The sequence below is a fragment of the Athene cunicularia genome (assembly GCF_003259725.1).
Source record: "Athene cunicularia isolate RWA chromosome 15 unlocalized genomic scaffold, athCun1 chr15_part1, whole genome shotgun sequence".
Lineage (NCBI taxonomy): Eukaryota > Metazoa > Chordata > Aves > Strigiformes > Strigidae > Athene > Athene cunicularia.
This window is the reverse complement of record NW_020799121.1, coordinates 14,032,109-14,054,999: the sequence shown is the minus strand read 5'-3', so window position 1 is coordinate 14,054,999 and position 22,891 is coordinate 14,032,109. Positions and strand designations below refer to the sequence as shown.

The 22,891-nt window shown below is 45.8% G+C and overlaps 1 protein-coding gene across 1 annotated transcript in view; it reads left to right on the top strand.

The window, feature by feature from the left end:
- Positions 1–22,529, top strand: part of HECTD4 (HECT domain E3 ubiquitin protein ligase 4) — a 63,567-nt gene extending 41,038 nt beyond the window's left edge. Inside the window, exons 52-74 of the mRNA XM_026859982.1 lie at positions 413–550; positions 683–819; positions 983–1,143; positions 1,740–1,921; positions 3,332–3,537; positions 3,840–3,970; positions 4,238–4,443; positions 5,383–5,562; positions 5,873–7,176; positions 9,123–9,330; positions 10,166–10,389; positions 10,474–10,625; positions 10,888–10,994; positions 11,874–11,997; positions 12,764–12,954; positions 13,573–13,719; positions 14,823–14,942; positions 15,073–15,228; positions 17,196–17,299; positions 18,253–18,495; positions 18,789–18,814; positions 19,767–20,071; positions 20,658–22,529. Coding sequence (XP_026715783.1) covers positions 413–550; positions 683–819; positions 983–1,143; positions 1,740–1,921; positions 3,332–3,537; positions 3,840–3,970; positions 4,238–4,443; positions 5,383–5,562; positions 5,873–7,176; positions 9,123–9,330; positions 10,166–10,389; positions 10,474–10,625; positions 10,888–10,994; positions 11,874–11,997; positions 12,764–12,954; positions 13,573–13,719; positions 14,823–14,942; positions 15,073–15,228; positions 17,196–17,299; positions 18,253–18,495; positions 18,789–18,814; positions 19,767–20,071; positions 20,658–20,794 — 4,889 coding nt within the window. The 3' untranslated portion in view covers positions 20,795–22,529. The remainder of the gene's footprint in view (positions 1–412; positions 551–682; positions 820–982; positions 1,144–1,739; positions 1,922–3,331; positions 3,538–3,839; positions 3,971–4,237; positions 4,444–5,382; positions 5,563–5,872; positions 7,177–9,122; positions 9,331–10,165; positions 10,390–10,473; positions 10,626–10,887; positions 10,995–11,873; positions 11,998–12,763; positions 12,955–13,572; positions 13,720–14,822; positions 14,943–15,072; positions 15,229–17,195; positions 17,300–18,252; positions 18,496–18,788; positions 18,815–19,766; positions 20,072–20,657) is intronic.
- Positions 22,530–22,891: the final 362 nt, after the last annotated feature.

Below are 22,891 nucleotides of genomic sequence, written 5' to 3'. Positions count from 1 at the left end.
AAGTTGGACAACTTAAATAAGGAAAGTGTTTTCAGAAATAGTGGCAGAATCTGTTGTGATGTGGATGCAGAAATACTTTGGAATAATAGTTGGGGAAGAAATCTACGTGCATTTTCTGTCTATATTTTAAGGCAAAACTTCTGAGGAACTTCTTAATAAGGGGGGATTTGTAAATGAATACTGTTCTGGCAAGACAACCTGTCTGTGGAAAAGTCACAGTAAGAGCAAAGAGAGAAATCTGAGGCCTAATGAGAAGCATACAAGTGTGTCTCAGGGCAGCTTCACTCCCTATCTATTAGCCTGACTGAAAGAATATTTAAGTAATTAGCTCATCTGCTTATGACGTTAATGAGAGGAAGAACTTATTTCGGGTGGCTGGGGAAAATAACTAGTGCTTCCTTCTGTCTACCAGGAATGGTTGATATAGCCCGACAAACTGTAGAATTCCTCTATGAGGAAAATGGTGGCATCCCAAGAGACCTCTACCTTCCTACCATTGAGGATATCAAAGATGAAGCGAACAAATTTACAATTGATAAAGTACGAAAAGGTAAGGTCAGCAAAAAATAGCTTGAGGGGAAAATAAAAGCTCAGAAGCTTTGGTACTTGGGTTTTACTGCATAAATTATCAGTCTGAGGATAATGCTGTACCCTAAAAATTGCATTGTCCCTTTCTGTCCAGGTCTCACGGTGGTGACTCGCTCTCCTGACAGTAACAACGTTACCAGTAGTGCTGTTGGAACAGCTTTACCCAAGTTTGCTATTCGTGGGATGCTGAAGACATTTGGTCTTCACGGTGTTGTTCTGGATGTTGATTCAGTGAGTAAAGATACATCGGGGAGGGCTTTTAACGTATCGGCATCACACGTCTCTGAGAAAATATCATTAAGTGTACTAAACCACTTAGAATGTGGATTTGGTGTGCTTTTGGAAGGAAAAAGATGGTATCTTTTGATTGACAGTGTTGGTTTTGGTGTTCCAGGTAAATGAGCTAGTACAAGTAGAGACGTATCTCAGAAGTGAAGGAGTTCTGGTAAGGTACTGGTATCCTATTGACATGTTAGAAAGGCCACCGGCTGGTTATAGGAGGACTGCAACCAATGGCTTGGTTACCCTGGATAACACCAATATCCAAATCCACAGGTAAAAAAAAAAACCAAAAAACCAAAACGTAGTTAGAAGGCATTTGTATTATCTGACTTGATCTCCAGCGTTTCCTATAGTACAATTATCCACTGCAGCCTTGTCTTGAGCAGTAGCAAACTTCTGAGTCTTATTGTAGTTGTATTAAAGCTGACAAGGGTTCATTAAATCTTCGTGTTTGAGTAGCGGGGTTTTGGTTTGGAGTTTTTAGAGGGGTTTTGTAATAAAAGAAATTTATTGTGATTGTCTTGTTGGAAGAATTTTACCTAGTCGTGTGAAAGTGGTTCTATACACGCTGGCCTAACAGGTATCTTCCCTGAGGTTTCTTGTACCATCAGTCAGTTGCTGCCTAAAAGCTCAAGAACTCTCAACTGACCTTTTGGAGAGTTGGCTTCTAATTCAGGTGCCGTAATTTGGTACCAGAATTAGATGGGCTGAGTGCGATCTTAAGTGAATAAGAAAGATTTGGGTCTACCTGAGCCTTTAAAATAAGAATAAATTAGGCGTGTGTGTTCAGATTCAGAGGCAGGTTGCTGGATATGGTTTATTTGAAGTATGGTGAGGTAATTTTATGTTTGGATGTTTGTGTTTTCTAGAGAGCTTTTACGAAGTGAAGCTTCTCTGGCCAAGCTGTACTGCCGCATGGCTCTCCTCAATATTTTTGCCCCCAAATCTCCACATATGTTTACTCGTCTGTTCCATATTCCTGCCATCCGTGATATCACTCTGGAGCACCTGCAGTTGCTATCCAACCAACTTCTTGCACCACCTCTTCCTGGTAAACACCATTTTTTTTTTATCACAGCTCTTTTCTGGTACAATAGTTTCCTGGGGGAAGAAAAAAAAAATAATTTGGCACTTACTGATTAATTAGTAATGATGGGATTTGAAATAATATCTCGATGGACTCCTGGCCTTAGTGATAGGGTGCTGAACTGAAATTCTTGCTAATGATCTGATGAAAAGTGTTCAAAAGCGTTCAGAATCCCTCTTAAGACTCCATTCAGTGTGCTTTTGTCTCTTTGCCGTCGGTGATCTGTCTGGGGAGGGGGGCAAGTATCCATGAGGGATGCTTGCAGGGAGTTGAGAATGTTTTCTAGTTTGGATCCAGGGCAGTAAAACTAAATGCCAGTTGGGTCTCAGTTTGCAAAATTCAACTCTTCTTCATTTCACAAAGTGGTTTGTCCTTTTCCTACTGGAATCACAGATCTGATTAGAGAATGTATGTGCTGAATCATGGAAAAGAATCTTTGGCTAATTCAAGTGAGTGTTGACAAAGACGATTATCGTGACAAAGCTATTCTGCATGCAAAGAAACGTGTGTAACGTGGCTGGAGCATAAGGAGGAAGTAGGAAGTGCTAAATATAGGCTGTTAATAACCGAAAGTAATTACTTAACTGTTGGAAAGAGTCCTGTGCCCTCCTCCAATTATTTTGAAACTTGGCTACCTCTAACAGATGCTGCACTGTAGAAGATCCTCTTGCAGAGTACAGCATTACTTTGCATGGCTTTGAGAATAATTTTACAAGCTTCTATTTAGTTTTTCCTCTTTAGAATATGTCTAATTCAAGTCCTGCTAATACGTACCCGTTTCCAAACTGGCGTTTTGGTGAATTACCCACTCCTTTGTGCACTTCACTTTGTTTTTCTTTTGATTTTTCCCATTAGCTCCAGAACGACAGCCGTGAGATGTCGGGGTTTGCGACCCACTTGGGGCCCCTTAAAAGCTTTTTTTGTATCTGGGGCAAGCTTGAGAACAGATAAAGCTGCTTTCAGCTCATCTCAAATGAGTGGGGAAGAGAGTGCTTCTGGTCACTTGTCCTCATTGTCCTTCTGCAGTAAATTGAAATATTTCTGCCTTCATACGTGGGCTGAGGCTGCTGTGACCCCCCAGCTCGGGGTGTCTGGCAGAGCTCCCTCAGGGTTGGCCTAAGGGAGGTGAAGAGCACAGCTGGCATTTAGAGAGCCACCCCGTCTGCACCCAACTGTGCCAGGGGTGCAAGTCTAGTTTTGGGTGGATCCTTTCTACTGCTGACCTTTGGGGGGAGTTTTGCACTTGCTCAGGAGTGAAAATAAAGGCTTGTAATCCTCCAAGTGTTTTAAAACTCTTTCCGCTGTCTGTTTCACAGGCTACGTAAACATGTTGAAGTGATCTTCGGATTTGTCTTATCTCACTTGTTATTACAGATGGAACAATCAGTTCGAGTTCAATTCTTTTGGCCCAGTCCCTGCAACACTGCGTCCATTCCCAGAACTGTGCTGCCACAGACCTCTTCTACCAGGGCAATTCGCAAGCCATCAGAGAGTGGCTTACTGTGGCCATCACTCGGACACTCCATCAAGGAGAGGAGAGTCTGTTAGACCTCACTAAACAGATCTGCTCCTTTTTGCAGGTAAAATAGTTACTCATGTTGTATGAGCAGCGGTGTTTCTGTTTCTGAGGAGCCCTTGCTTTATGTGTGATTCTAAACTCCAGATTACTGTCCCTCTCAATGAATTGTTTCTCTAGGTGGGTTGTATTCCTGTTCCTATCGTAGTGGGCACGCTGAAAACACAAGCAGTACTCTGGGTCATATTAAAACAAAGTGGCCTCACGCTGTGTCATTAATTACAATGCTGTATTTTAGTTGAAAAAAGAAGAGGGAGGTGGTTTGCTGCTGCCTGGGGGCATTCATTATAAAACGTTCTGTTACAGACAGCACCAGAACAGTTTCCTGCTGAAGAATTCCCAATTTCAGAATCCAAAGTCAATATGGATGTTAATTTTCCTGGGGCTGCGTTTGTAATTGTGTCCTGTAAGGAAAGTCAGTCTGGATTCCGCAAAGAGTAAGTAATTGGGGGACCAAGGGTGACAAAGATTAAAGATGTGCCACTGCGCTTCTGTGAACACTGAGTATGTGGTTGCTCTTTTTTTAGATTTTTTTAGATTTTTTTTTTTTTTTTAGATTTTTTTTCTCATCTCAGAGACTCATTTTCTGGGTGGTGGGATGAAGACCACAGTGTGTTTCATCTTTCTGCGATTGGGTTGGCATTTTCAGTAGCTGGTTCCATTCTAACCGAACTGTTCTTGACTTTTTTTTTTTTTTTTCCCAGTTCATCCCTGTATAAAGCTCCGTGGGCTCGAGTGCTGGTTTATGGGCTTGGGCATAAAGTGAAAAGAAATGGTCAGTTGAACCTGATTGAAGCAGTGTGCTACCCTCGAGATGCCTCTCCAACCAACACAGGCCTAACGCCTCCCCCAACCACCAATCAGTACCCTTCAGTGATCACCCCTACGGACAAGGTCCACATCAAATTAGGTAAAAAAAAAATTAAAAAATTTAAAAACGTTTTTAGCTATGTTCTCAGAAGTGAAACAAGCAGCGTCATCGCCTCTGTGCAGGAGCTTCCTCTATTACCAGTCCTGCTGTTGGTTAAGACGGTATTTTTGTACAAGGTATTAAGAAATGTCTCCTAGCAGAAATAGGCAATCATTCTTAAGCAAGAAAACATGGTTTTAGAAACGTTGCAAGCCATCTGACTCTGATTTTGTTAGTTCTGTTACTTCTGTTAGGATCCGATTTTTTTTTTTCTGAGTTTTGTCTTCCATGAGTTCACGGAGCAGCGTTTCTGAATATTCCTGCAGTGTTCCAGTTGGTGCTGTTGCTCTTTGAGATGCTGTGTTGCAGATGGAAATATTTTTTTTTTTACTTTTCTAGGTGATTGTAGGGTCCTTTAATATGCAGAGTAATACATAGGTCACCCCAGCTTCTCAAGCAAGAGCAATTATGAATATTCTTTTTACCCTTTCAGCCTAAGGAAGAGACAGTGGGATTTATTTAGAGCAGTGAAGGTGACTGAGCTGCAGTAAACTCTTAAAACTTCTGACTTGGAGGTCTTTAAGTTCTTTTGCTGGACGACAGCATCTCTGATGTTTTTATCAATACTGATCACGCACACCATACTACAAAGAAATGGCTTTGTAAAAGTCCTGTATGTATTTAGATATGAAATAAGATTATTTTTAGCTGTACGTATGTCATGTAAACAAAATGTTATCTGTATTTTTCTAATTATAGATTATATCAACACATCATTATCAATAAACATTCCTATTTGTTTATTACAAGGTACTTAATAGAGAAAACTTTCACTTAACATAAATTTAGCCTCAAAAAAATCCTAAAAGATATGACACTACTTTTATTTTACAAATGCCTAGAGTCATGATAAGTATTTTCTCTGACCTTTTTGCTTAGGAGTGTCTCCTCCTCCTGGAGCTGTGTTGGTCCTGCATTCTCTCCCTCTCGAATTCCCCCTGGCAATGGCATTTGCAGAACAGCTGTTAACTTGGAAATTGGAAGATGGGGATGGAAAATCAGAAGATGAACTGGATACTATTCCTGCTTCAGTTCTCTTGCAAGTAGTGGAATTTTTAGGTGAGAATGCAGTATTTCCTTAGTAGTGAGCAATAATGGGCTAGCTTAGATGGAGTTTAGGCAAAACCAAAAAATTAGTCACAAAGTATTTCTGAGCTCTTCCATTACATTGAAGTTTTATTCAAACTCCAGAAACTTTCTGTTGATACGCACTTCTTGTATTGGCTTTCCTGTCTGTCTTACTGCTGACATACAGCCACTGAAATGACCTTTTCTTGTGCTTTTATTTAATGTTACTGTTCCAATTCATGTAATTAAGCTACTAAGAGTGAAATACTGCTGACTCCCACATCTTGCCTTCCCCACACAGGGAACTTTCTCTGGACCACTGACATGGCAGCATGTGTGAAGGAATTAATATTTCATCTCTTGGCTGAGTTGCTTCGCAAAATTCACAGTCTGGAGCAGAAAAAAAACCCAGCGGGATTGTCATCTTCTATTGCCCTTCAGCTAAATCCCTGTCTAGCTATGCTTATGGCCCTGCAGTCGGAGCTTCACAAGCTGTATGATGAAGAAACACAAAACTGGGTGTCTGGAAACGCGTGTGGTGGTTCTGGTGTCGGAGGGGCTGACCAAGGAAGATTTTCAACCTACTTCCACGCTCTGATGGAGGTCTGCCTCGCTGTGGCAGAAGTAACCCTACCTATCAATATGAGCGTCACAGCTACTGTCATGTCTTCAACAAGTGCCCCAAATCTTAGTGACTCTTCGTCCTCGTCTTCGTCTTCTCCAGGACAGACGCCGCAGAGTCCAAGCTTGCTGTCAAAGAGGAAAAAAGTGAAAATGAAGCGGGAAAAGACATCGTCTTCAGGCAAACGGTCCTCATCCAGGGCGGCTGAAACGGACGCTGCGATCCTCAGCATCGGAGGGAGCAAGCCTGAGGACATGTTATGGTTTCACAGAGCGCTGACTCTGCTGATAATTCTCAGACACCTGACTAAAAAGGACCCCCAAGGATTGGGGGTGACAAACGATGCCGTGGCAGATGCGTGTCAGGCACTAGTAGGTCCCACGGCTCACAGCCGCTTGCTGGTCATCTCTGGAATACCAACGCACCTGGAGGAGAGCACGGTCAGAAGCGCCATCAGGAAGGCGTGTAACGCCCACGGTGGGGTCTTCAAAGATGAGATCTACATCCCTCTGCAGGAAGAGGATCCCAAAAAAATCAAGGACAAAGCGGAAGGAGGAGAATGCAGAACAGAACTGGAAAAACCGACTGTTTCGAGCAGTGCAGACAGTTTGGATATCAGCAGCTCCAGCAGCGTCACACCTGCCATGAGCGTTAGTGCTTCAGCCTCTACCAGCCAGGCCTCCCTCTGCAGCTCCCAGGGTTTGTCTCGGACCGTTAGCGATATCTCTGTTGACCAGTTTCAAGCAGGAATGGAACTGGCCATCCCGCCAGGCTTGCTAGAACCACACGTTGTTTCCAGCCAGGAAAGTTTGGATCTTTCACACTGCAGTACCGGCAGCCTCGGCAGCCTGGGCAGCCTCGGGGAACCTCTTGACAACGTAGAAACAGCTTCTGTGTCTGATGTTGGATCCATGTACACAGTCACATCTCTGGACAACCAGCCGCTTCTGGCACGGCCCATCAAAGGTTTTGCTGTAGTAGAGGTAATAGCTTTTAATCAGGAGAGGGTGCCTTTTGGGTCGGTTTTTTTCTGAAAGAATGAGATCTGATTCTAGGAAGTATTCTAACCTCTGGCTTTGAGAAATATTGTACTTCTTGTGGTTTGTGTGTAACAATAGATATTATAGACTGGCTCTGAGGAAGGATTTCTGTGCAGAAGGGGCTGTTGGGCGTTGGAATGGGCTGCCCAGGGCAGGGGGGAGTCCCCGGGATCCCTGGAGGGGTTGAAGAGTCGGGCTGAGCCAGCGCTGAGGGGTCTGGGGGAGTTGGGAACGGTCAGGGGGAGGGTCATGGTGGGGCTGGAGGAGCTGCAGGGGCTTTTCCAGCCTGGATGATTCTGGGATTCTGAAACACCTTGATTTGACTGTCAAGGAAAAAATGTGCTGTATGTTTTCTTCTGTAAAGATTCTCCTGCTTGGCTGAGGCCACAACTTGAATGAGGGGGAGCACAAGGCACTGTTAGCAAGGTGTAGCTCAGCGTAGGTCACGGCTGCAGAATTAAAATAAGCCAGTGTGCATGTGAGACTAAGGAGGTTAGGAATTCTCAATCTGGGCGGGATGGCTGAGCAACACCGAGCTTTATTCTCCATTGAGTCTCCCGGTACCGTTCGCAGTCTTAGAATCATTGTCTGTCCCTCGAAGGACAGAGGGGACCTGGTAGCGGAGTTACCAAGTAGCAATTTTAAAACAGAAGGAAGTACTCTTGCACATTCCGAGTTGTAGTGCTCTTGCAGAAGCCGGGAGTGTAAATGAACTCAGAAGGGATTAAGTTCATGGAGGATGTGCAAATTGGCAGCTATTAAACATAACAACCAATGCAGCCTTCAGTTTTAGGAAATCTTTTAAGCTGCTGATTTCTGGAGGCTGAGAAAATATGTAAAGGAAAAGATCTGTTCATTTCCTCTTTTATGTAGCTTTCCTCAAAAAATTTGCTACTGCCCGCTGCTGGAGATAAATTTACAGATAGGTGGCCCTTTGGTTTGACCCACAAAGCAATTAATGCCTCATGACTACATTTTCACATATTTTAAACTATTCCTCTCCGAAGTTACTTCAGAAGAGATGATCAATTTTGTTGCTGTCTGGTTCCAAATTAATTTTTAAAAGCGTGGTGGGTGGCTGTCCTTGCCAGATCACTCCAGGTTGTTCAGCTCCACACAAGAACCCTTCCTCCTTGTTGTTCCACGAACTGCGTGCTGCAGGGCGATCAGAAGCTTGCAAAAGCGCAGCCCTTTCTGAGAGCTTGTGAATGCAGAGGGACGTTTTTGCATAGTCTGGGATTGTATCAGTTTCCCTTTCAGAAAAAAAAAAATCAGCTTATTCGGATAGAAAAATCTTCGGTTGCTATTCTTGCGCTGTTAATTGACAGGAAGACACCAGAGTTGAAATAAATGATCAAGTGTGTACAGAAAGCTGTCAGCGTACTCGCATGGAAACCCACGCCGAGTCTGTAGCCGCTCTGATAATGATGGCGTGGTGGTTATTCTGGGAATCAAAGGAAGTTATTGTTCCTGTTCCCAGTTTGTGTAGCTGAGACTTCAAGGCCTGGGCTAATTTAGATGTATTTTTCTAAAGGGAGAATGGAAGCAAGGACAGCCGAGTTGCAAATACTGACAGGTTACCTAGCTGAAACTTTCAGCTTTTTGTTTGATATTTCTAAAGGCTGTCTCCAGGCTAAGAAATGGAATGGCTGGTTCAGAGCTGTGCCTGATTAACACAACACAGCGTGGTGATTTCAGTGCCCAGATGTTCTTAGAAAGGGTGATGCTGACCCTGAACTCTGGTATCGAGTTATTGATGTAGGAGAATGTTGGAAGAGATGTGATCGTGGTTATCTACATGGGGAGGGGAGGAAGTTTAAGACTTAAATTTATATAAAAGGAAGTTAATTTGTCAGAATTCCTGTTAACTAATGTCATTATTTGTACAGATAAGGTCAAGAGCTAAAATAGAGAAAATCCGAGCCAGTCTATTTAATAGTAGCGATCTCATTGGTTTGTCAAGTCTGGATGGTGAAGATGAACTGATGGAAATGTCAACAGAAGAGATTTTAACTGTTTCTACTGTGAATCAGAGTTTATTTGACACACAAGGGAGCCCAGCGCTAGAAGATTATTTCAATGATAAGTCAATCAAAGGTATGTGGTTTTCATATTAGCATCATATTTCATATTATCTCACTCGTACTGTACATTTTTTGGGGGGTCATGGAGGAGTCAGCTTCTCCTCGCTGGTGTAAATTCAGTGTATCTCCCTAATTGATGGGTGACAATGAGGGGGAGCCAGGGAGTAATTTCAGAGCAAGTTTCCTCCCTCTCATCAGTTGGCAAGCAGCTATTTGCAACCTGAACATTGCTCAGCTGTCTTCACAGCTAGTCAAACAGCAGAAAAAAAAACAAAACAAAACACCACAAACCCCACAAAAAACTCCCCACCAACCCAAAAAACTACAGAGTTATTGAGTGATTTTTTTTTTTTGAGAAAATCACCACTGTAATAATTTACCATCGTTAGACACAGCGTAATTTGAGAGTTGAAGTAGAACAGCTAATAATTTATATTCTCTAACAACACGAAAGCTGTACAGACCCTAATACACTTGAAATGGGCCCGAATCCGGGGTCGGAGGGATAATACTTGGAGGAGGTTCAGTTGACTATTTGGTGTGTACCTACACAACATAGTTTTTACACTGGCGTCATAAACAATCTACTACTTTCATTACCACTGCAGTCACTCTCAAATAATAATTACAATAGCTTGCCAAAATGGGAGAAGGCATTCGATTCTCTCTCATAAACGGGGTACTGGAGTGCAGAAAGGTCTGCTAGTAGAATTTTTCCGAGTGATTTTTCCTCTCTGAGCATGATATGATGTAATATTTTAGCTGAATGTAAAATGTTTTTTCATGGTTCAAATTCAAAACAGGTGTCGTGGTGTATTGTACCGGGTTGCTCTTTTTGTTTTAATTAGGTGAGAAATTGGTCCCAGGTGCTCGGGAAGTTCTCACAGAAATATTTAAAAGCTGTGTCCACTCTGAACAAATGCTGAGCCTAACTCCAGCGAAACCCATTAAGGTTGCAGATATCTATCTTAGCAAAGAGCAGATAAATTCTCAGACTCCTGGAAACCTTCTCCACGTGTTCTTCACAAACGTCCGCCCTCCAAAGAAAGTACTGGAGGACCAGCTTACTCAGGTAGCGCTCTGAAAACTATTTTCAGCATCTTTTTTTGTGTCATTTGGATGCATTTGGGTAATTTTTCACTTTCTGTGTTGGAAGATTTTAAGGAAATACGGTGTGCCCAAGCCGAAATTTGACAAGAGCAAGTACAACAAGGCGGGCAAAGAACAGCACCCAGTGAAAGTTGTGAGCACCAAGCGCCCGGTTACTAAACCACCTACGAAGGAAAAGTCTATGCTCAACAGTGTCAGGTTGGTGTCTTCAGCCTTTTGACAATTGCAAAACATTTGATTACTCTTTAGGATTCCAGATTTTTATTTCTCTTCCCTCTGTATTTCCACGTATGGATTCGGAGGAGGCAAATGCAACTTTGAGATTATAAAAGACCCCTCCCAAGGAATGTTTTGGTTTCTTGAACAGACTATAATAAATAAAATTTAATAAATTTTTTTAAAAGCCCCTTTTTTTTTTATAAAATAAAACTTTTATCCTAACATTTACTTTGTCCCTTAGCCGAACAGCCTTAAGTGAGAAGAAACCTACCGTAAAGCCAAAATCTCCTGAGAAGAGCAAACCTGAAGAGAAGGACCCTGAAAAGTCTCCCACAAAGAAACAGGAAGGTAATAGCTGTATAGAATTTTTCTGTAGTGTTACATTATAGAAAAGAAAGACATTATTTTTGTATTGGCATCCTTATGTGATGTCATCAAAGATTTGTTTTGTCTTTTCAATGAGGCTAACTTTTTTTTTTAAATAGTGATTAAAAAGCTGCTTTTATCTGTCTGTCTGTAAATCTGGACTCATCGACGTAAGTGAGAGCAAACCGTGGTCACGCAGTTCATGCAACGGTGTGCGTAGGCCGTGTGTGTCCGTTGGGCAGAGAACTGGCTTCCTAAGGGGTATAGATAGTTTCTAGGCTTTTTTTTTTTTTTTTTTTTTTTGTGAGATTAGGATAGTGTGGGGTTGAACTATGTGGTTTTAAATGGTGTTTCTCCATTTGTGGCAAAATTAAGTTACAAGAGGAAAATTGGATGAAAGAGCAGCTTCATAACTAGTCTGTCTGTGGAGGGGACAGCACAGCCGTGCCATGATAGGGGTTGGGTCCAGGGATTTGCTTGATATTTCTTTCTCTGGTCTGGTGGAAGAGTGAGTAGACACGAGCTTGGAGTCTGCTCTTCACTGTAGGAGATTCCAGGTTGGCTCAGAAGAGGGGAATTTGTGTTCAGCCAAGGATGGATCCTTGATACCCCGTTAGATACGGTGGTGGAGCGATTCCGGATTTGTGTCCTTGAGAGGAAAGGATGAGTGTCGGTTACTGAAGGCCAGGCTGGACCCGAATAGTGTGTTGGGTAGAACTACTCAAGAAGCGAGCCATGGTGGGATGGGTAGAACCAGGAGAAAGCTGGCAGGTAGCCACCTCGTACACCGACCGTTCTCCTGGGTGCTGTGTAGACTTTATACTAAGTCGTTAATTATATGATGGTCTTATCTCTGCTCAGTTCCTGAGGAGAAGTATTTGACACTGGATGGATTTCACAGATTCGTGGTTGACCGATCTAAACAGGATATCCGTAGTGTGTGGAGAGCTATTCTGTCCTGTGGGTATGATCTACATTTTGAAAGGTACATTTTACAAATCTTTTTGTAAACGTGTTACTGATTAATTATGCTCACTTTAAAAAAACCCCAAAACACCTCGATCCCAAATGTTCCTACACCAAGTAGCTTTAACCAGTGTGTTAGTAACATGCAAACTTGTATCCCTGTAGAGAAAATTGTTGGGTTTTTTTTCTTAAAACGTGCTTTAAAAGTGTCACTCTGCTGTCAAAATGCAGGTTCCTGCATAGCTAACAAGATCATATGCCATGCTGCCCTTGATAGCTTCCAAACTGTGTCATAAATTGGCCCAACAAGAATTATATAGATCCATCTGGCTGTCTCTGGTTTCCTTCCACAACAGCTTTCTCTTCTGAGCACTGGGTAATTGTTTAAACTGGCAGTGTTGTTACTGGGTCAGTAGTAGTGTAGAAGAGGGAACGGTTACTTCCTTGTTAATATTGTAGAAGACAGGCCCTTAAATGAATCTTCATTATCACCTTGTGTCAAGCCACAAGCTAATTGCCACATCTCCTTCCCCTGTAGCCGCTAAGAAGTTAGTGTGGTAAGTGAGCTCAACAGGCAGTTCCTTTTTTTCTTATTATTTAATAACACCGAGGCAAGATTAGGTGATGAATCGGTTGTTATTCTCAAACCAGAATTTTTGTCATGGAACAGCTCTGCTTCAGGAAAGGGGAGAAAAAGTAGAACAAGCTACCTGGTGTTGTGTTCAACGTGCTCTTAGTATGGTTGCACGTAGGTTTCAACAGGTCTCACACCTTTTACCTTTCAGGTGTGCCTGCATCGATGCCCGACATGCTCAGAAAGCCTCTCGGAAATGGACGCTGGAAATGGATGTAGCCCTTGTCCAGTACATTAACAGGCTTTGTCGTCACCTTGCGATTACACCAGCACGACTCCATCCCCATGAAGTTTATCTGGATCCAGCTGATGCAGCAGATCCCAGAATCTCCTGTCTGTTGAGTATGTATAGATCTGTTCACGTGGAGCTTTTCTTCAGTGGAGTGCTCCTGAAGGACCTGGCTGTCACCCAGGCAGTTGGGCCTTTCCTGTGGAGGTGGCAGACTGGAGCCTCCGTGGGCCGAGGGGAACACTGAGCCTCGGTTTTCCTCTCTCCTTGGGTGTGCTTGGGCACTGCTGTGCCTTGGGCACTGTTGTTAGAAATGTGCTGCAACCGTTCTCCCAGCGTGCCTCCTGGGTCAGGCCGGAGCAGGGAGAGTTCTGGGGAGCTTAGCTTGTAGGGGGAAGGAAGGTCAGACTTCAGTTGTGGACCTAGGCAGAGTTTAGTCAACTAAATCCCGTTCTAAGCACTAAGTTCCTTTAAGAGGGTCTCCAGATAATGTAGACTCAGTGATGGTGAAAGATGCTGTGGGCTCAGACACCCAGAAACTCCAGATCCAGGAGGGGTTATCACATCTCACCTCTGCTGTTGTATCTTCAGCCCTCGCGATGGGCAGGGGGCAGGCGGGGCGGCTCTAGAAGGAAGCTCCTGTGGCTCCTGCCCTGAATCTGCCGGGACCGCGGACTTTGCAGCAGGTAGGGAACCTCGTTCTCTCTCTGAGTGGATGTTTCCCACCTCAGATGTTCCCGTTGAAAGTCTCCGCCTACGGTTTGCACTGCTTCAGTCTCTCAATACAACCTTGGAGACGTTCTTCCTGCCTCTGGTGGAGCTCCGGCAGACGGAGATGTACGCGAACAGCATCGCTGCGCTGCTGCAGGAGGCCAAAGGTCGGGTCCTGCGCCGGGGGGACACGCTGCGCCACGCCGAATCCCTTAGTATATTTTGCAGAAGGTTTTAATGCGTGTGGACACTTGACAGAAAGGAGAATGTAGAGGGGAGAGGGACAGCGAGATGAGGAGTGGTTTTAGTGTGCTAACGAAGGCTTATTGGCTCCGTTCTCAGCCCGATAAGCTGGCGCAGGGTCTGAGGTGACGACAAAAAACCAGCATTAACCCAAGGGCGCTTCTCAGTGTGGGGATTTTTTCTTGCTTTGTTTTTTAAAGGCGAGGGGGATTACTCTTGGATGCAGTTAAAAGACTCTCTGCACCTTTGGTGACCATGGAGGGAGTCAGCCCATTGTGGGTGGCCTTCAAATGTGTCTTTATCTTCTTGGGCGTATCCATAGATGAAAAGTCTTTGCTAGTGAACAAGCAACAGATCATGTGAAAGTCCCAGGACATGTTGGCATCCTCGTTGTCATTGACGTTGTAGAATTAGAGAGATCAAGAAAATACTTAACCGTGCATCAGCGTTTAAAATAGTTTTTCCAAGCCTCCGTTAGCATACAAGCCCAAGATTTGGGTCGTTACGTTTCCCAAACGATACAGAATTCACCAAAGGTATCCATGTGTGTAAACAGGCTTTTGTATTGGCCCAGCTAGAAAAAAAACCCCTTGTGATGGCAGTACTGGGGAAGTGAGGAATGTTCAGAGATTTGTCTTTATAGAGCCCACATTTATGATGCGATGTGAGAGCCCTATTTTTTTTTTTATCGTGTTTTCTTGCCTGTAGCATTACTGTCAAAACACCTCAGATTTCTGAAAGCTGTTTGGCAAAGTGTTTGTGATTTACGGAGATTCTGGTGGAGCTGATAGGATCTATTTGTATAACGTGAGAATTGCGTTCATCGGTGTTCTAACCCGACGCACTTCTTCCACTAAACATTAGTAACAAATACTTTTTTTTTTTTTAAATAAAAAAGTGGATTAGCCGTATTTTACCTACCTGATAAAGGTGAAATTATTATTCTGCTGTTGTCCATTAGAGAACTGCAGAAAATAAGGTGGTAGGAGGATGGATTAACTATGCTGAAATGTGCTTGTTTATTTAGGGTTAATCTTTTATGACACAAAAGTAACGGTAATGAACAGAGTGCTGAATGCCACTGTCCAGAGAACTGCTGATCACGCAGCCCCAGAAATCACCCTGGATCCCCTGGAAATCGTTGGAGGTAAGGGAGGCATTTACCCTTCTCAAAATCTATTTTAAGCCACTGCAGCAAGTCAGATCTGTTTTAACCAAGCTCAGATGCTCAGAGGACGGGGATTTTATATTATTTGTTTTCTTTGGTTTTGAAATAGGGGAGATCCGTTCTTCAGAAAATTCCTATTTCTGCCAAGCAGCACGACAGCTCTCCTGCGTGCCCTCCTCGCAGCTCTGTGTTAAACTGGCCAGTGGTGGAGACCCCACGTACGCTTTCAACATCCGCTTCACGGGGGAGGAGGTTCATGGAACCAGTAAGTCGGGCCCACGGAGTTACCGGCGCGGGTGACGGTGGGTGCAGTCGTGACAATTTACTCCAGGTGGAATCCAAGTTCTCACCAGAACGTGGCTCGTGTCAGCCTTCAGGAACAGCGTCACCTTTTGGGGTGTTCATAGTCCTGCAGATGGAAAAGAATTAAGCTTCCCAGAATTAAGCAAGCCAGATGGTTCATTTTCATATTTTAGCTAATACAGGAGGATGTGTCCGTGCCTGGGCATGCAGCTTCCCTAACTAGAGCAAGTAAATAAAGTCATAATAAGCTGTTTGAAGCACAGGGAGAGCATTTAGTAAGGATGTCTCGTCAGGTTGTTTTGATGCTCAGTCTGGGTAAACCCAGTCTGGGTAAACCCAGCCTGTGCTGATGACCAAGACTTTTTAAAGTACTTTCGTGTTAGTAAGGAGCTGGGTAATGCCACTGTGGTTTTAATTGTTAAAGTGATCTGAGATCCTATAGCCAATAAATTAAGGTACCAATAGGTTAATGTCCCCTATATATTTGACACACGTTAAATACTAGTACAGGTTACGTTATCAAACGTGGTTGTCAAGGAGTAAGCAAGTGTTATCAGTTCAAAACAGTCATGCCCTAATGAGGTGGTTCTGAGAGTTGTTTTCTGCTTGGCATCGGAAATACGAATCTGAGCTTGTCCCAGCCAAGCTGAAGAGATGGTCAGTACGATAAGGTTTTGCCGCTTTAAAACCTGTCCTTAATTTTTGCAGTAAATAGTCTTAAAATTGCATCCTCCTCATTTTTTGGCGAGGAGACGTACAATATTTCCTTGTAATTGTTTTAATAATTTTCACGTGAGTGGTTAAAAGAATGAACCACAGAAAGGAAGAAGCATTTAACTGTCCTGACTTCACGCAGGCAGTGCAGAGACAGACTCCTGGTGACATGGGAGCACTGCTTGCCCACAGAAGGTGTTAAGCAATAATCTGACTTTAATAAAGATGATAATGCCTTCTCTTGACGTTATATTTAAATTTGTGAGGGTTCATTCTCTAAGATCTTTGTGCAGATGCTGTCCAGCCCCGTTTGGGTATTGACCCAGTGGGGGTGCTGCCTCCCGTGGCCGCTACATGGGCTCTGTGTCCTCCAGGAAAAGACTTGATTTAACCAAGAGCTGAGGAAAAACTTGCTTTGCAGATCTGTTGAATAATTGATAAGGTTATCAAGGCAAATACCAGCTGTGTGTCGAAGAAGAAAATTGATTGCCGTTATCTAAATTAACGCGGTCTCTGCATATTGATTGCAGTGGGGGTTTTTTTGGAGTTTCATGGGGGTATTGGAGAAGAAAAGCCCCAAACGTGCTTCTCACCAACTGGTGTCACCTATCAAATTGTGTAAAGGAGAATTCTCGCCGGTGTGCACCTATTAGCTGAACAAAGGGCTCCTTGATGCTTGCTCTCAAGGGGAATTCTTCTCTTTTTAAGGTCCGTGGTGGTTATTGACAGTATCTCGAAAGAGATAAATGTTACCTCCACAGCACAGCATCTGTAAGGATTTCTGATGCATCGCCTCGCTGCTTTTAGCTGTGGAAATGCCCCGTCATTGTGAAAGCAGCACCAGTCATCCCCTAATCAAGTAACTAATTCCATTTGCAGGCCAACTGGTGTAGCAAATGTTTGTGCCAGGCTTACGCGCAGAGCGCTGGAAGACAAAGCAGCACTTGGGAATTGAGCAGGAGGCAATTCAGTGAATATTTTTTTGCATGTAATTAAACTATTTCAGTGTGAGCTTGCACGTGAGTAGCGGGCTGGCGTGCCTGGCATCTACCCCGCCCTCATTTAAGCCACGTGTCTGTGCAGTCAGAGAGGTTGGGCCTGTAACCTAAGGCACGAGGCGTGATTTCAGGGAGGGTGGCAGATTCTGGGTTGAAAGGCAGCAGTTACAAGGCTCGGAGGGCATTTCATTATTTTGCCTCTCTCTTTTTTTTTCAGGTGGATCTTTCCGTCACTTTCTCTGGCAAGTTTGTAAAGAGTTACAGAGCTCCTCGCTCTCCCTTCTCCTGTTGTGCCCGAGCTCTGCGGTCAATAAGAACAAGGTGTGATATCTCAATGCAAGAAATTGAAGTTGCTTTTCTCTTTTTTGAATGCGTGTGTTTGACCGGGAGCAGAACGCACTCGGTGACACAGGGAGTGGCTTCAGATCAACAGTCCCTGCCTGTGGACCGGAGCAGCTCGGCCCCGGGTGCCGACAGGACTGACAGTGGCTGTTGGTGAACCCCCAGTGGCACTTCCAGGGGTGCTGCGGGTACCTCAAGTAGCCAAGGGGTCAAAGCTGCAGAACGTAGCAGGATTAAAACTCCCGGTCGAAGGTCACTTTGAGTGAATCTGGTTCACTTGTCTGATTTAGGGATTGTCCATCCCAAAGTAGTGAAGTCATTCTGCTGGTATTTCTCCAGGAATGTCACCAGTCACGTTGCTGGTAGAATAAAACGCTCCATCCGCGCTATTTAGTGTCCTCCTGGTTTGTGCAGTAGATGTATTGTAGAAACAAGATAAAGCTTATGGCCCAAAGAATTGACGGTGGTTGAGGGATAGTTCCTTCCTAGGAATACGAACAGGGTAGGGAAACAGGTCATTTCCCTCAGCCTAAGACCAGCTATGTCACAAACCTGGCCTTGCACGTCCAGGCTGTATTCCAGAAACACGCCACAGCTGGAGGGCTCGGATATCAAACTGATAATGCAAACGCAGCGGAGTCCTGCGAGTGCAGAGTAGCAGAGCTGGTAAAAGCAGGGCTCTCCGGGAAACCAGCTTTCTGGTGTCGCTTTGGAGGATGGACTGATAAGATGATGGGATGTAATATCTCTGTACAATATACAGACTCCAGACCACGCTTGAGCGATCCTGTTGTGGCCAGCTAACCAGTAGCCACCGCGTTCGAATCGATGTTGTCACGAGCCTCTTAACTTGCAGACCCGCAGGGTGTGCATCGGTCGTTCGCTCCTGGTCTGTGTGCTCCCCTCTGTGTTTGTTTTTTTTTTCTCTCAAGGGGAAGTACATTCTGACTCCTAGCCCTATAACCTACGCTGAGGAGCAGCTCTTCCACTTCTTCGGGCAGCTCTTGGGTATCGCGATTCGGGCGGATGTTCCTCTGCCGCTCGACCTCCTGCCCTCCTTCTGGAAGACCCTGGTGGGGGAGCCGCTGGATCCCGACCTTGACCTCCAGGAAGCTGACATCCTCACCTACAACTACGTCAAAAAATTTGAAAATGTAAGTCACTTTTTTTTTTTATTTTCCCTCTTTTTTTTTTTTTCTTTGTTTCCAGGGTTTCCCCCACAGGCTAGCGGATGTTTTTCACGTGAGCAGAGCCATGAAGTGCTTTAACTCGAGTGCAGTATTTTACATCCTGATGGCTTGGAAAAGCTGCTCAGTCTCCTCTGCTGCCAGGCCCAGTGGAATTAAAACTTCTGAAATGTTTGCTGGAGCTTGGCAGGGCTAGACCAGAAAATAACCCACCAAAGCAGTTACTGGGTTTCACTGTCCGTCATGGCTCCAGAGGACAGAGCGAGTGCTTTGTGCCTCAGGGTGACACCTTCAGTGAGTTGCAAGAGTAAGGGGGTGTGACGTTGCCAGTCAGAGAGGGACCTGGGGGTTGATTGACAGCCGGCTGAACAGGAGCCAGCAGTGTGCCCAGGTGGCCAAGGAGGCCAATGGCATCCTGGCTTGTACCAGCCCTGGCGTGGCCAGCAGGGACAGGGAAGGGATCTGAGCCCTGGGCTCGGCACTGGGGAGGCCGCCCCTCGCTGAGGGGGTTCAGTGTTGGGCCCCTCACCCCAAAAAGGCCATTGAGTGACTCGAGCGTGGCCAGAGAAGGGCAACGGAGCTGGGGCAGGGTCTGGAGCACAGGTCTGCTGGGGAGCAGCTGGGGGAACTGGGGGGGTTCAGTCTGGAGCAGAGGAGGCTGAGGGGAGACCTCCTGGCCCTCGGCAACTCCCTGCCAGGAGGGGGCAGAGAGGGGGGATGAGTCTCTGGAGCCAAGGCCCCAGCGCCAGGCCCCGAGGGAATGGCCTCAAGCTGCCCAGGGCAGGGTCAGGCTGGCTCTGAGGAAGGATTTCTGTGCAGAAGGGGCTGTTGGGCGTTGGAATGGGCTGCCCAGGGCAGGGGGGAGTCCCCGGGATCCCTGGGGGGGTTGAAGAGTCGGGCTGAGCCAGCGCTGAGGGATCTGGGGGAGTTGGGAACGGTCAGGGGGAGGGTCATGGTGGGGCTGGAGGAGCTGCAGGGGCTTTTCCAACCCGGATGATTCTGGGATTCTGTGGACTTCTGGTCCTAAATCCTTTCATTTCATTTCCCCAAGAATTAGGCCATAGAGAGAACTGTTTCCTCATGCCCGAAGTTGTAGAATACGCTCGGCCATGGGTGTTAGTCCTGAACTGCCCCCGTCCTGCCCCGTGCCCGAGGCGCACGGCAGCGGAGACGTTACAGAAGCCGATGGGCTGAGAAGATACAAACCCACGTGTATTAACGCCCTCCCGTGGGCGGATTTGATAATGATTCTGCAAAAGGAGAGTCTGGGGGGGCGTGTGGGGACCCTTCCAGCCTCTTACGGCGGAAGCGGCCACGGTGCCTCCTCCTGCCCCTCCCCAGGCACACACCATGTACCAGGTGGGCTTGATGGAGACCGACCAGCACATCGAGTTCTTCTGGAGCGCGCTGGAGATGTTCACGCAGGAGGAGCTCTGCAAGTTCATCAAGTTCGCCTGTAACCAGGAGCGGATCCCCTTCACCTGCCCCTGCAAGGACGGGGGCCCCGACACGGCCCACGTCCCTCCGTACCCCATGAAAATAGCCCCCCCCGATGGGGCCGCAGGTCTGTTCACCCTTTTAAGGCAAAATCAGTTCTGGCGCTGTCGTTCTAGCTGGCAGTTCTCTTTGTTTTAATTTAAACTTGTGTTTTGTGCACAAAGAATGACGAGAGGCAGGTAGTTAGGGCTGTAAATAAGAGAACTTGTTTTTAAACCATGTCAAAAATCGGAATTATCTGCTTAAAACGTTGCTCTCTAGAGACAAGAAGAGCGTTTGTGTAATATTTGTGTCATACGCTTTTCAAATGATGGGAAAGTCATTCGATTTTCCAGCTATCAGAAAAATCAAAGTAAAAGGAAGTGTCTTAAGTTTAACTTCTGTATGTTGCAAAATCCGTTCTGGGCTCGTTTTGAAACACCACATCAGGGGAAAAAAAAAAAAAAAAAGCTTTTGGCTATCAGAAAAATATTGGCCTGAGGACTGAGGGAGCAGCAGTGCAGGATTTAAGGTTCGAGAGACACAGGACAGGCAGGAAATTATTTTTTTTTTTCCTTCTTCTTCAGCAGGGGAGGGATCCTTTGGGAGAAGGAGGCAAAACGCAGCAGGCATGTTCAAACCCTTCTGGTGCTTTTTTTTTTTTCCCCCTGCAGGCTCCCCCGACTCTCGGTACATCCGTGTGGAAACGTGCATGTTCATGATCAAGCTGCCGCAGTACTCCTCGCTGGACATCATGCTGGAGAAGCTGCGCTACGCCATCCACTACCGGGAGGATCCGCTCAGCGGCTGAGGGGGGCGCCTCGAGGTGACTCTGGATTGTTTGGTGACTCCGCTGACATTGGAAACCCTTCAGTTCACGTAAAAATACCTCCTGTAACACTGTGTGAGGAGCTGGAGGTTAATTTATTTTCTGAACTTTTGTTCCCGTTACAATAATTACTGGAAGACTTACATTTTGTATTTGTAGACTTTGTGGTGGACTGGTTATTTTGCTGCCTTGTTTGTGGAATATTTGTAGGATAGTTTAGTAAAGACCAGTTTGTGTATAATTTAATTTTGAAAAAACCTTTCAACATGTACATTTCTAATTTTGTAACTGAGAGCGATACGACCCACGCAAACACAACAAACGTGAGGGCGTGCTGAGTGCGGGAGCACTCGGAGGCGAAGCCTCGTAGCTCGCTCTCCCCTGAAAACATTTTTGAGTACAAAAATGGAAAGAATTGGGTGCGGGGAGGGAATCGCCGCAGGAACGGAGCGCGGTGCCTCCTGTCGCAGGCGGAGATCTTGCAGGATTTCTAGCACTTGCTTTGAGTTCTTAGAGCAGAAAGCGTGCTGCCAGCCTGTGTGGTCACGTCTCCACCATTTTCTTTTAACTTTTTAAACTCTGAGCAAGCACACGGGTCGCTGCCGCAGTTAATCTGGGCGTTCGGCTCGACACTTTTCACTCTTTGATTAGGAAGATCTGTAATTGCAAGAACAGTGAAAGGGCTGTAATTCAGTTGGGTTCTTGCCCCAGATGTTCTTGAATGTTTGCTTGGCTTCGTAACAGAATAATTTATTGTAATTAAAATATTAGCAGAAACAAAACAGCTTCTCTCTGTATGGTGCAAGATACCACAGTTCAAGCTTCTAATCTGTCACTTTATCCTATTTCCGAACAAGCTTTCAGAATAATCAGTGCGTTGTTCGACACCCGTAACGCATTTCTGTACTCAAAAATGATCTTTGATCTAAGAGCAAACGATCCTAGAAAGGAGGATGAGGTTTGGGGAAGGCACAAAGTGACGCGGATGAAGACAAAGCTTCTATTTTCTACGGGAATAGCGGACTAGGGAGAGCGAACAAATCTCTGAAGTTTCACTTCTCTCTGTTGTGAAATCCGTTCTGGGGTGGTTTCCAATCACCACATCAACACCCGGATCTTCCTTTACTCCTCTAAAAGCGGTTGCCCTGTGCCAGGAGCCTGTCGGAGTCACGGGCGTTGCTTTGTCGATCCCTTAGAACCCGCCGGAGCCCCGGGAAGGGCAAGGAGACCCCGAGGGGGCGGCCGGGGCGGGGGGCCGTTCCCCCACTGGGGTGTAACTGTGCTGCGGGGTTGGTGTTGTGTGTCTCTTTAGAAGACAACGTCCACTCATCGGGCTGGTCGGTGGTGATGGGTGTTGAAAAAGCTGTATTTATTGTATATTATTGTGAATATTGGGAACGGTGAGTGTGTGGTACGTGGAAGATAAGGTGTGAGTAAGAGAAAAACCTAACCACGTGTGTATATTCTTGTTGTTCTGTGAGCGAATGGAGAAACGTGTGCGCAGCCGCGGTCGAGGTGGTTGTTGGCGTCCCGAGCGCCCGCAGCCCGGGGCTGGGAAAGCTCTTCCCCCTCTGTTGCGCCCGCAGGAACAGCCCCCCAGCAGAAGATTATTTCCTCTCGAATTTTGTCCGTTTCCTGGTAGAAGCGTAGATGTAGCTCAGAAACCGGCGGAAGCGCAAACGTGTGGAGTTTGCCCAGAGCAGGGTGGGGAGGAGGGGAAAAAAAAAACAGAGAAAAAAAAAAAAACAACACAAAACCAACCCGGGTTGGGCCCCTCGGTGCCACACAGGACCTCCCCTGGTTTTCATGTGGCTGCTGAAGGTGACACGCTGGGGGCTGGTGTTGGGGTGTAAATCGCTCGTTTTTGGGGCCCGTAAGGCTTCGGGTGGACTCACGGGGCTGGAGAAGTCGCTGTGCCAACGGCTGCCAGGGCTGTTGATCGCCGCTGCGAGGCCGAAACTGCTGCTGCTGCCTGTCTGCTCCTGCCAGAGCCCCCCGGAGCGGAGCCTGCCTGCGGCCTGGCCCCGACACGTCTGCTGTAAAGTGACTTGATACATATTTATTACGAATAATTATTTA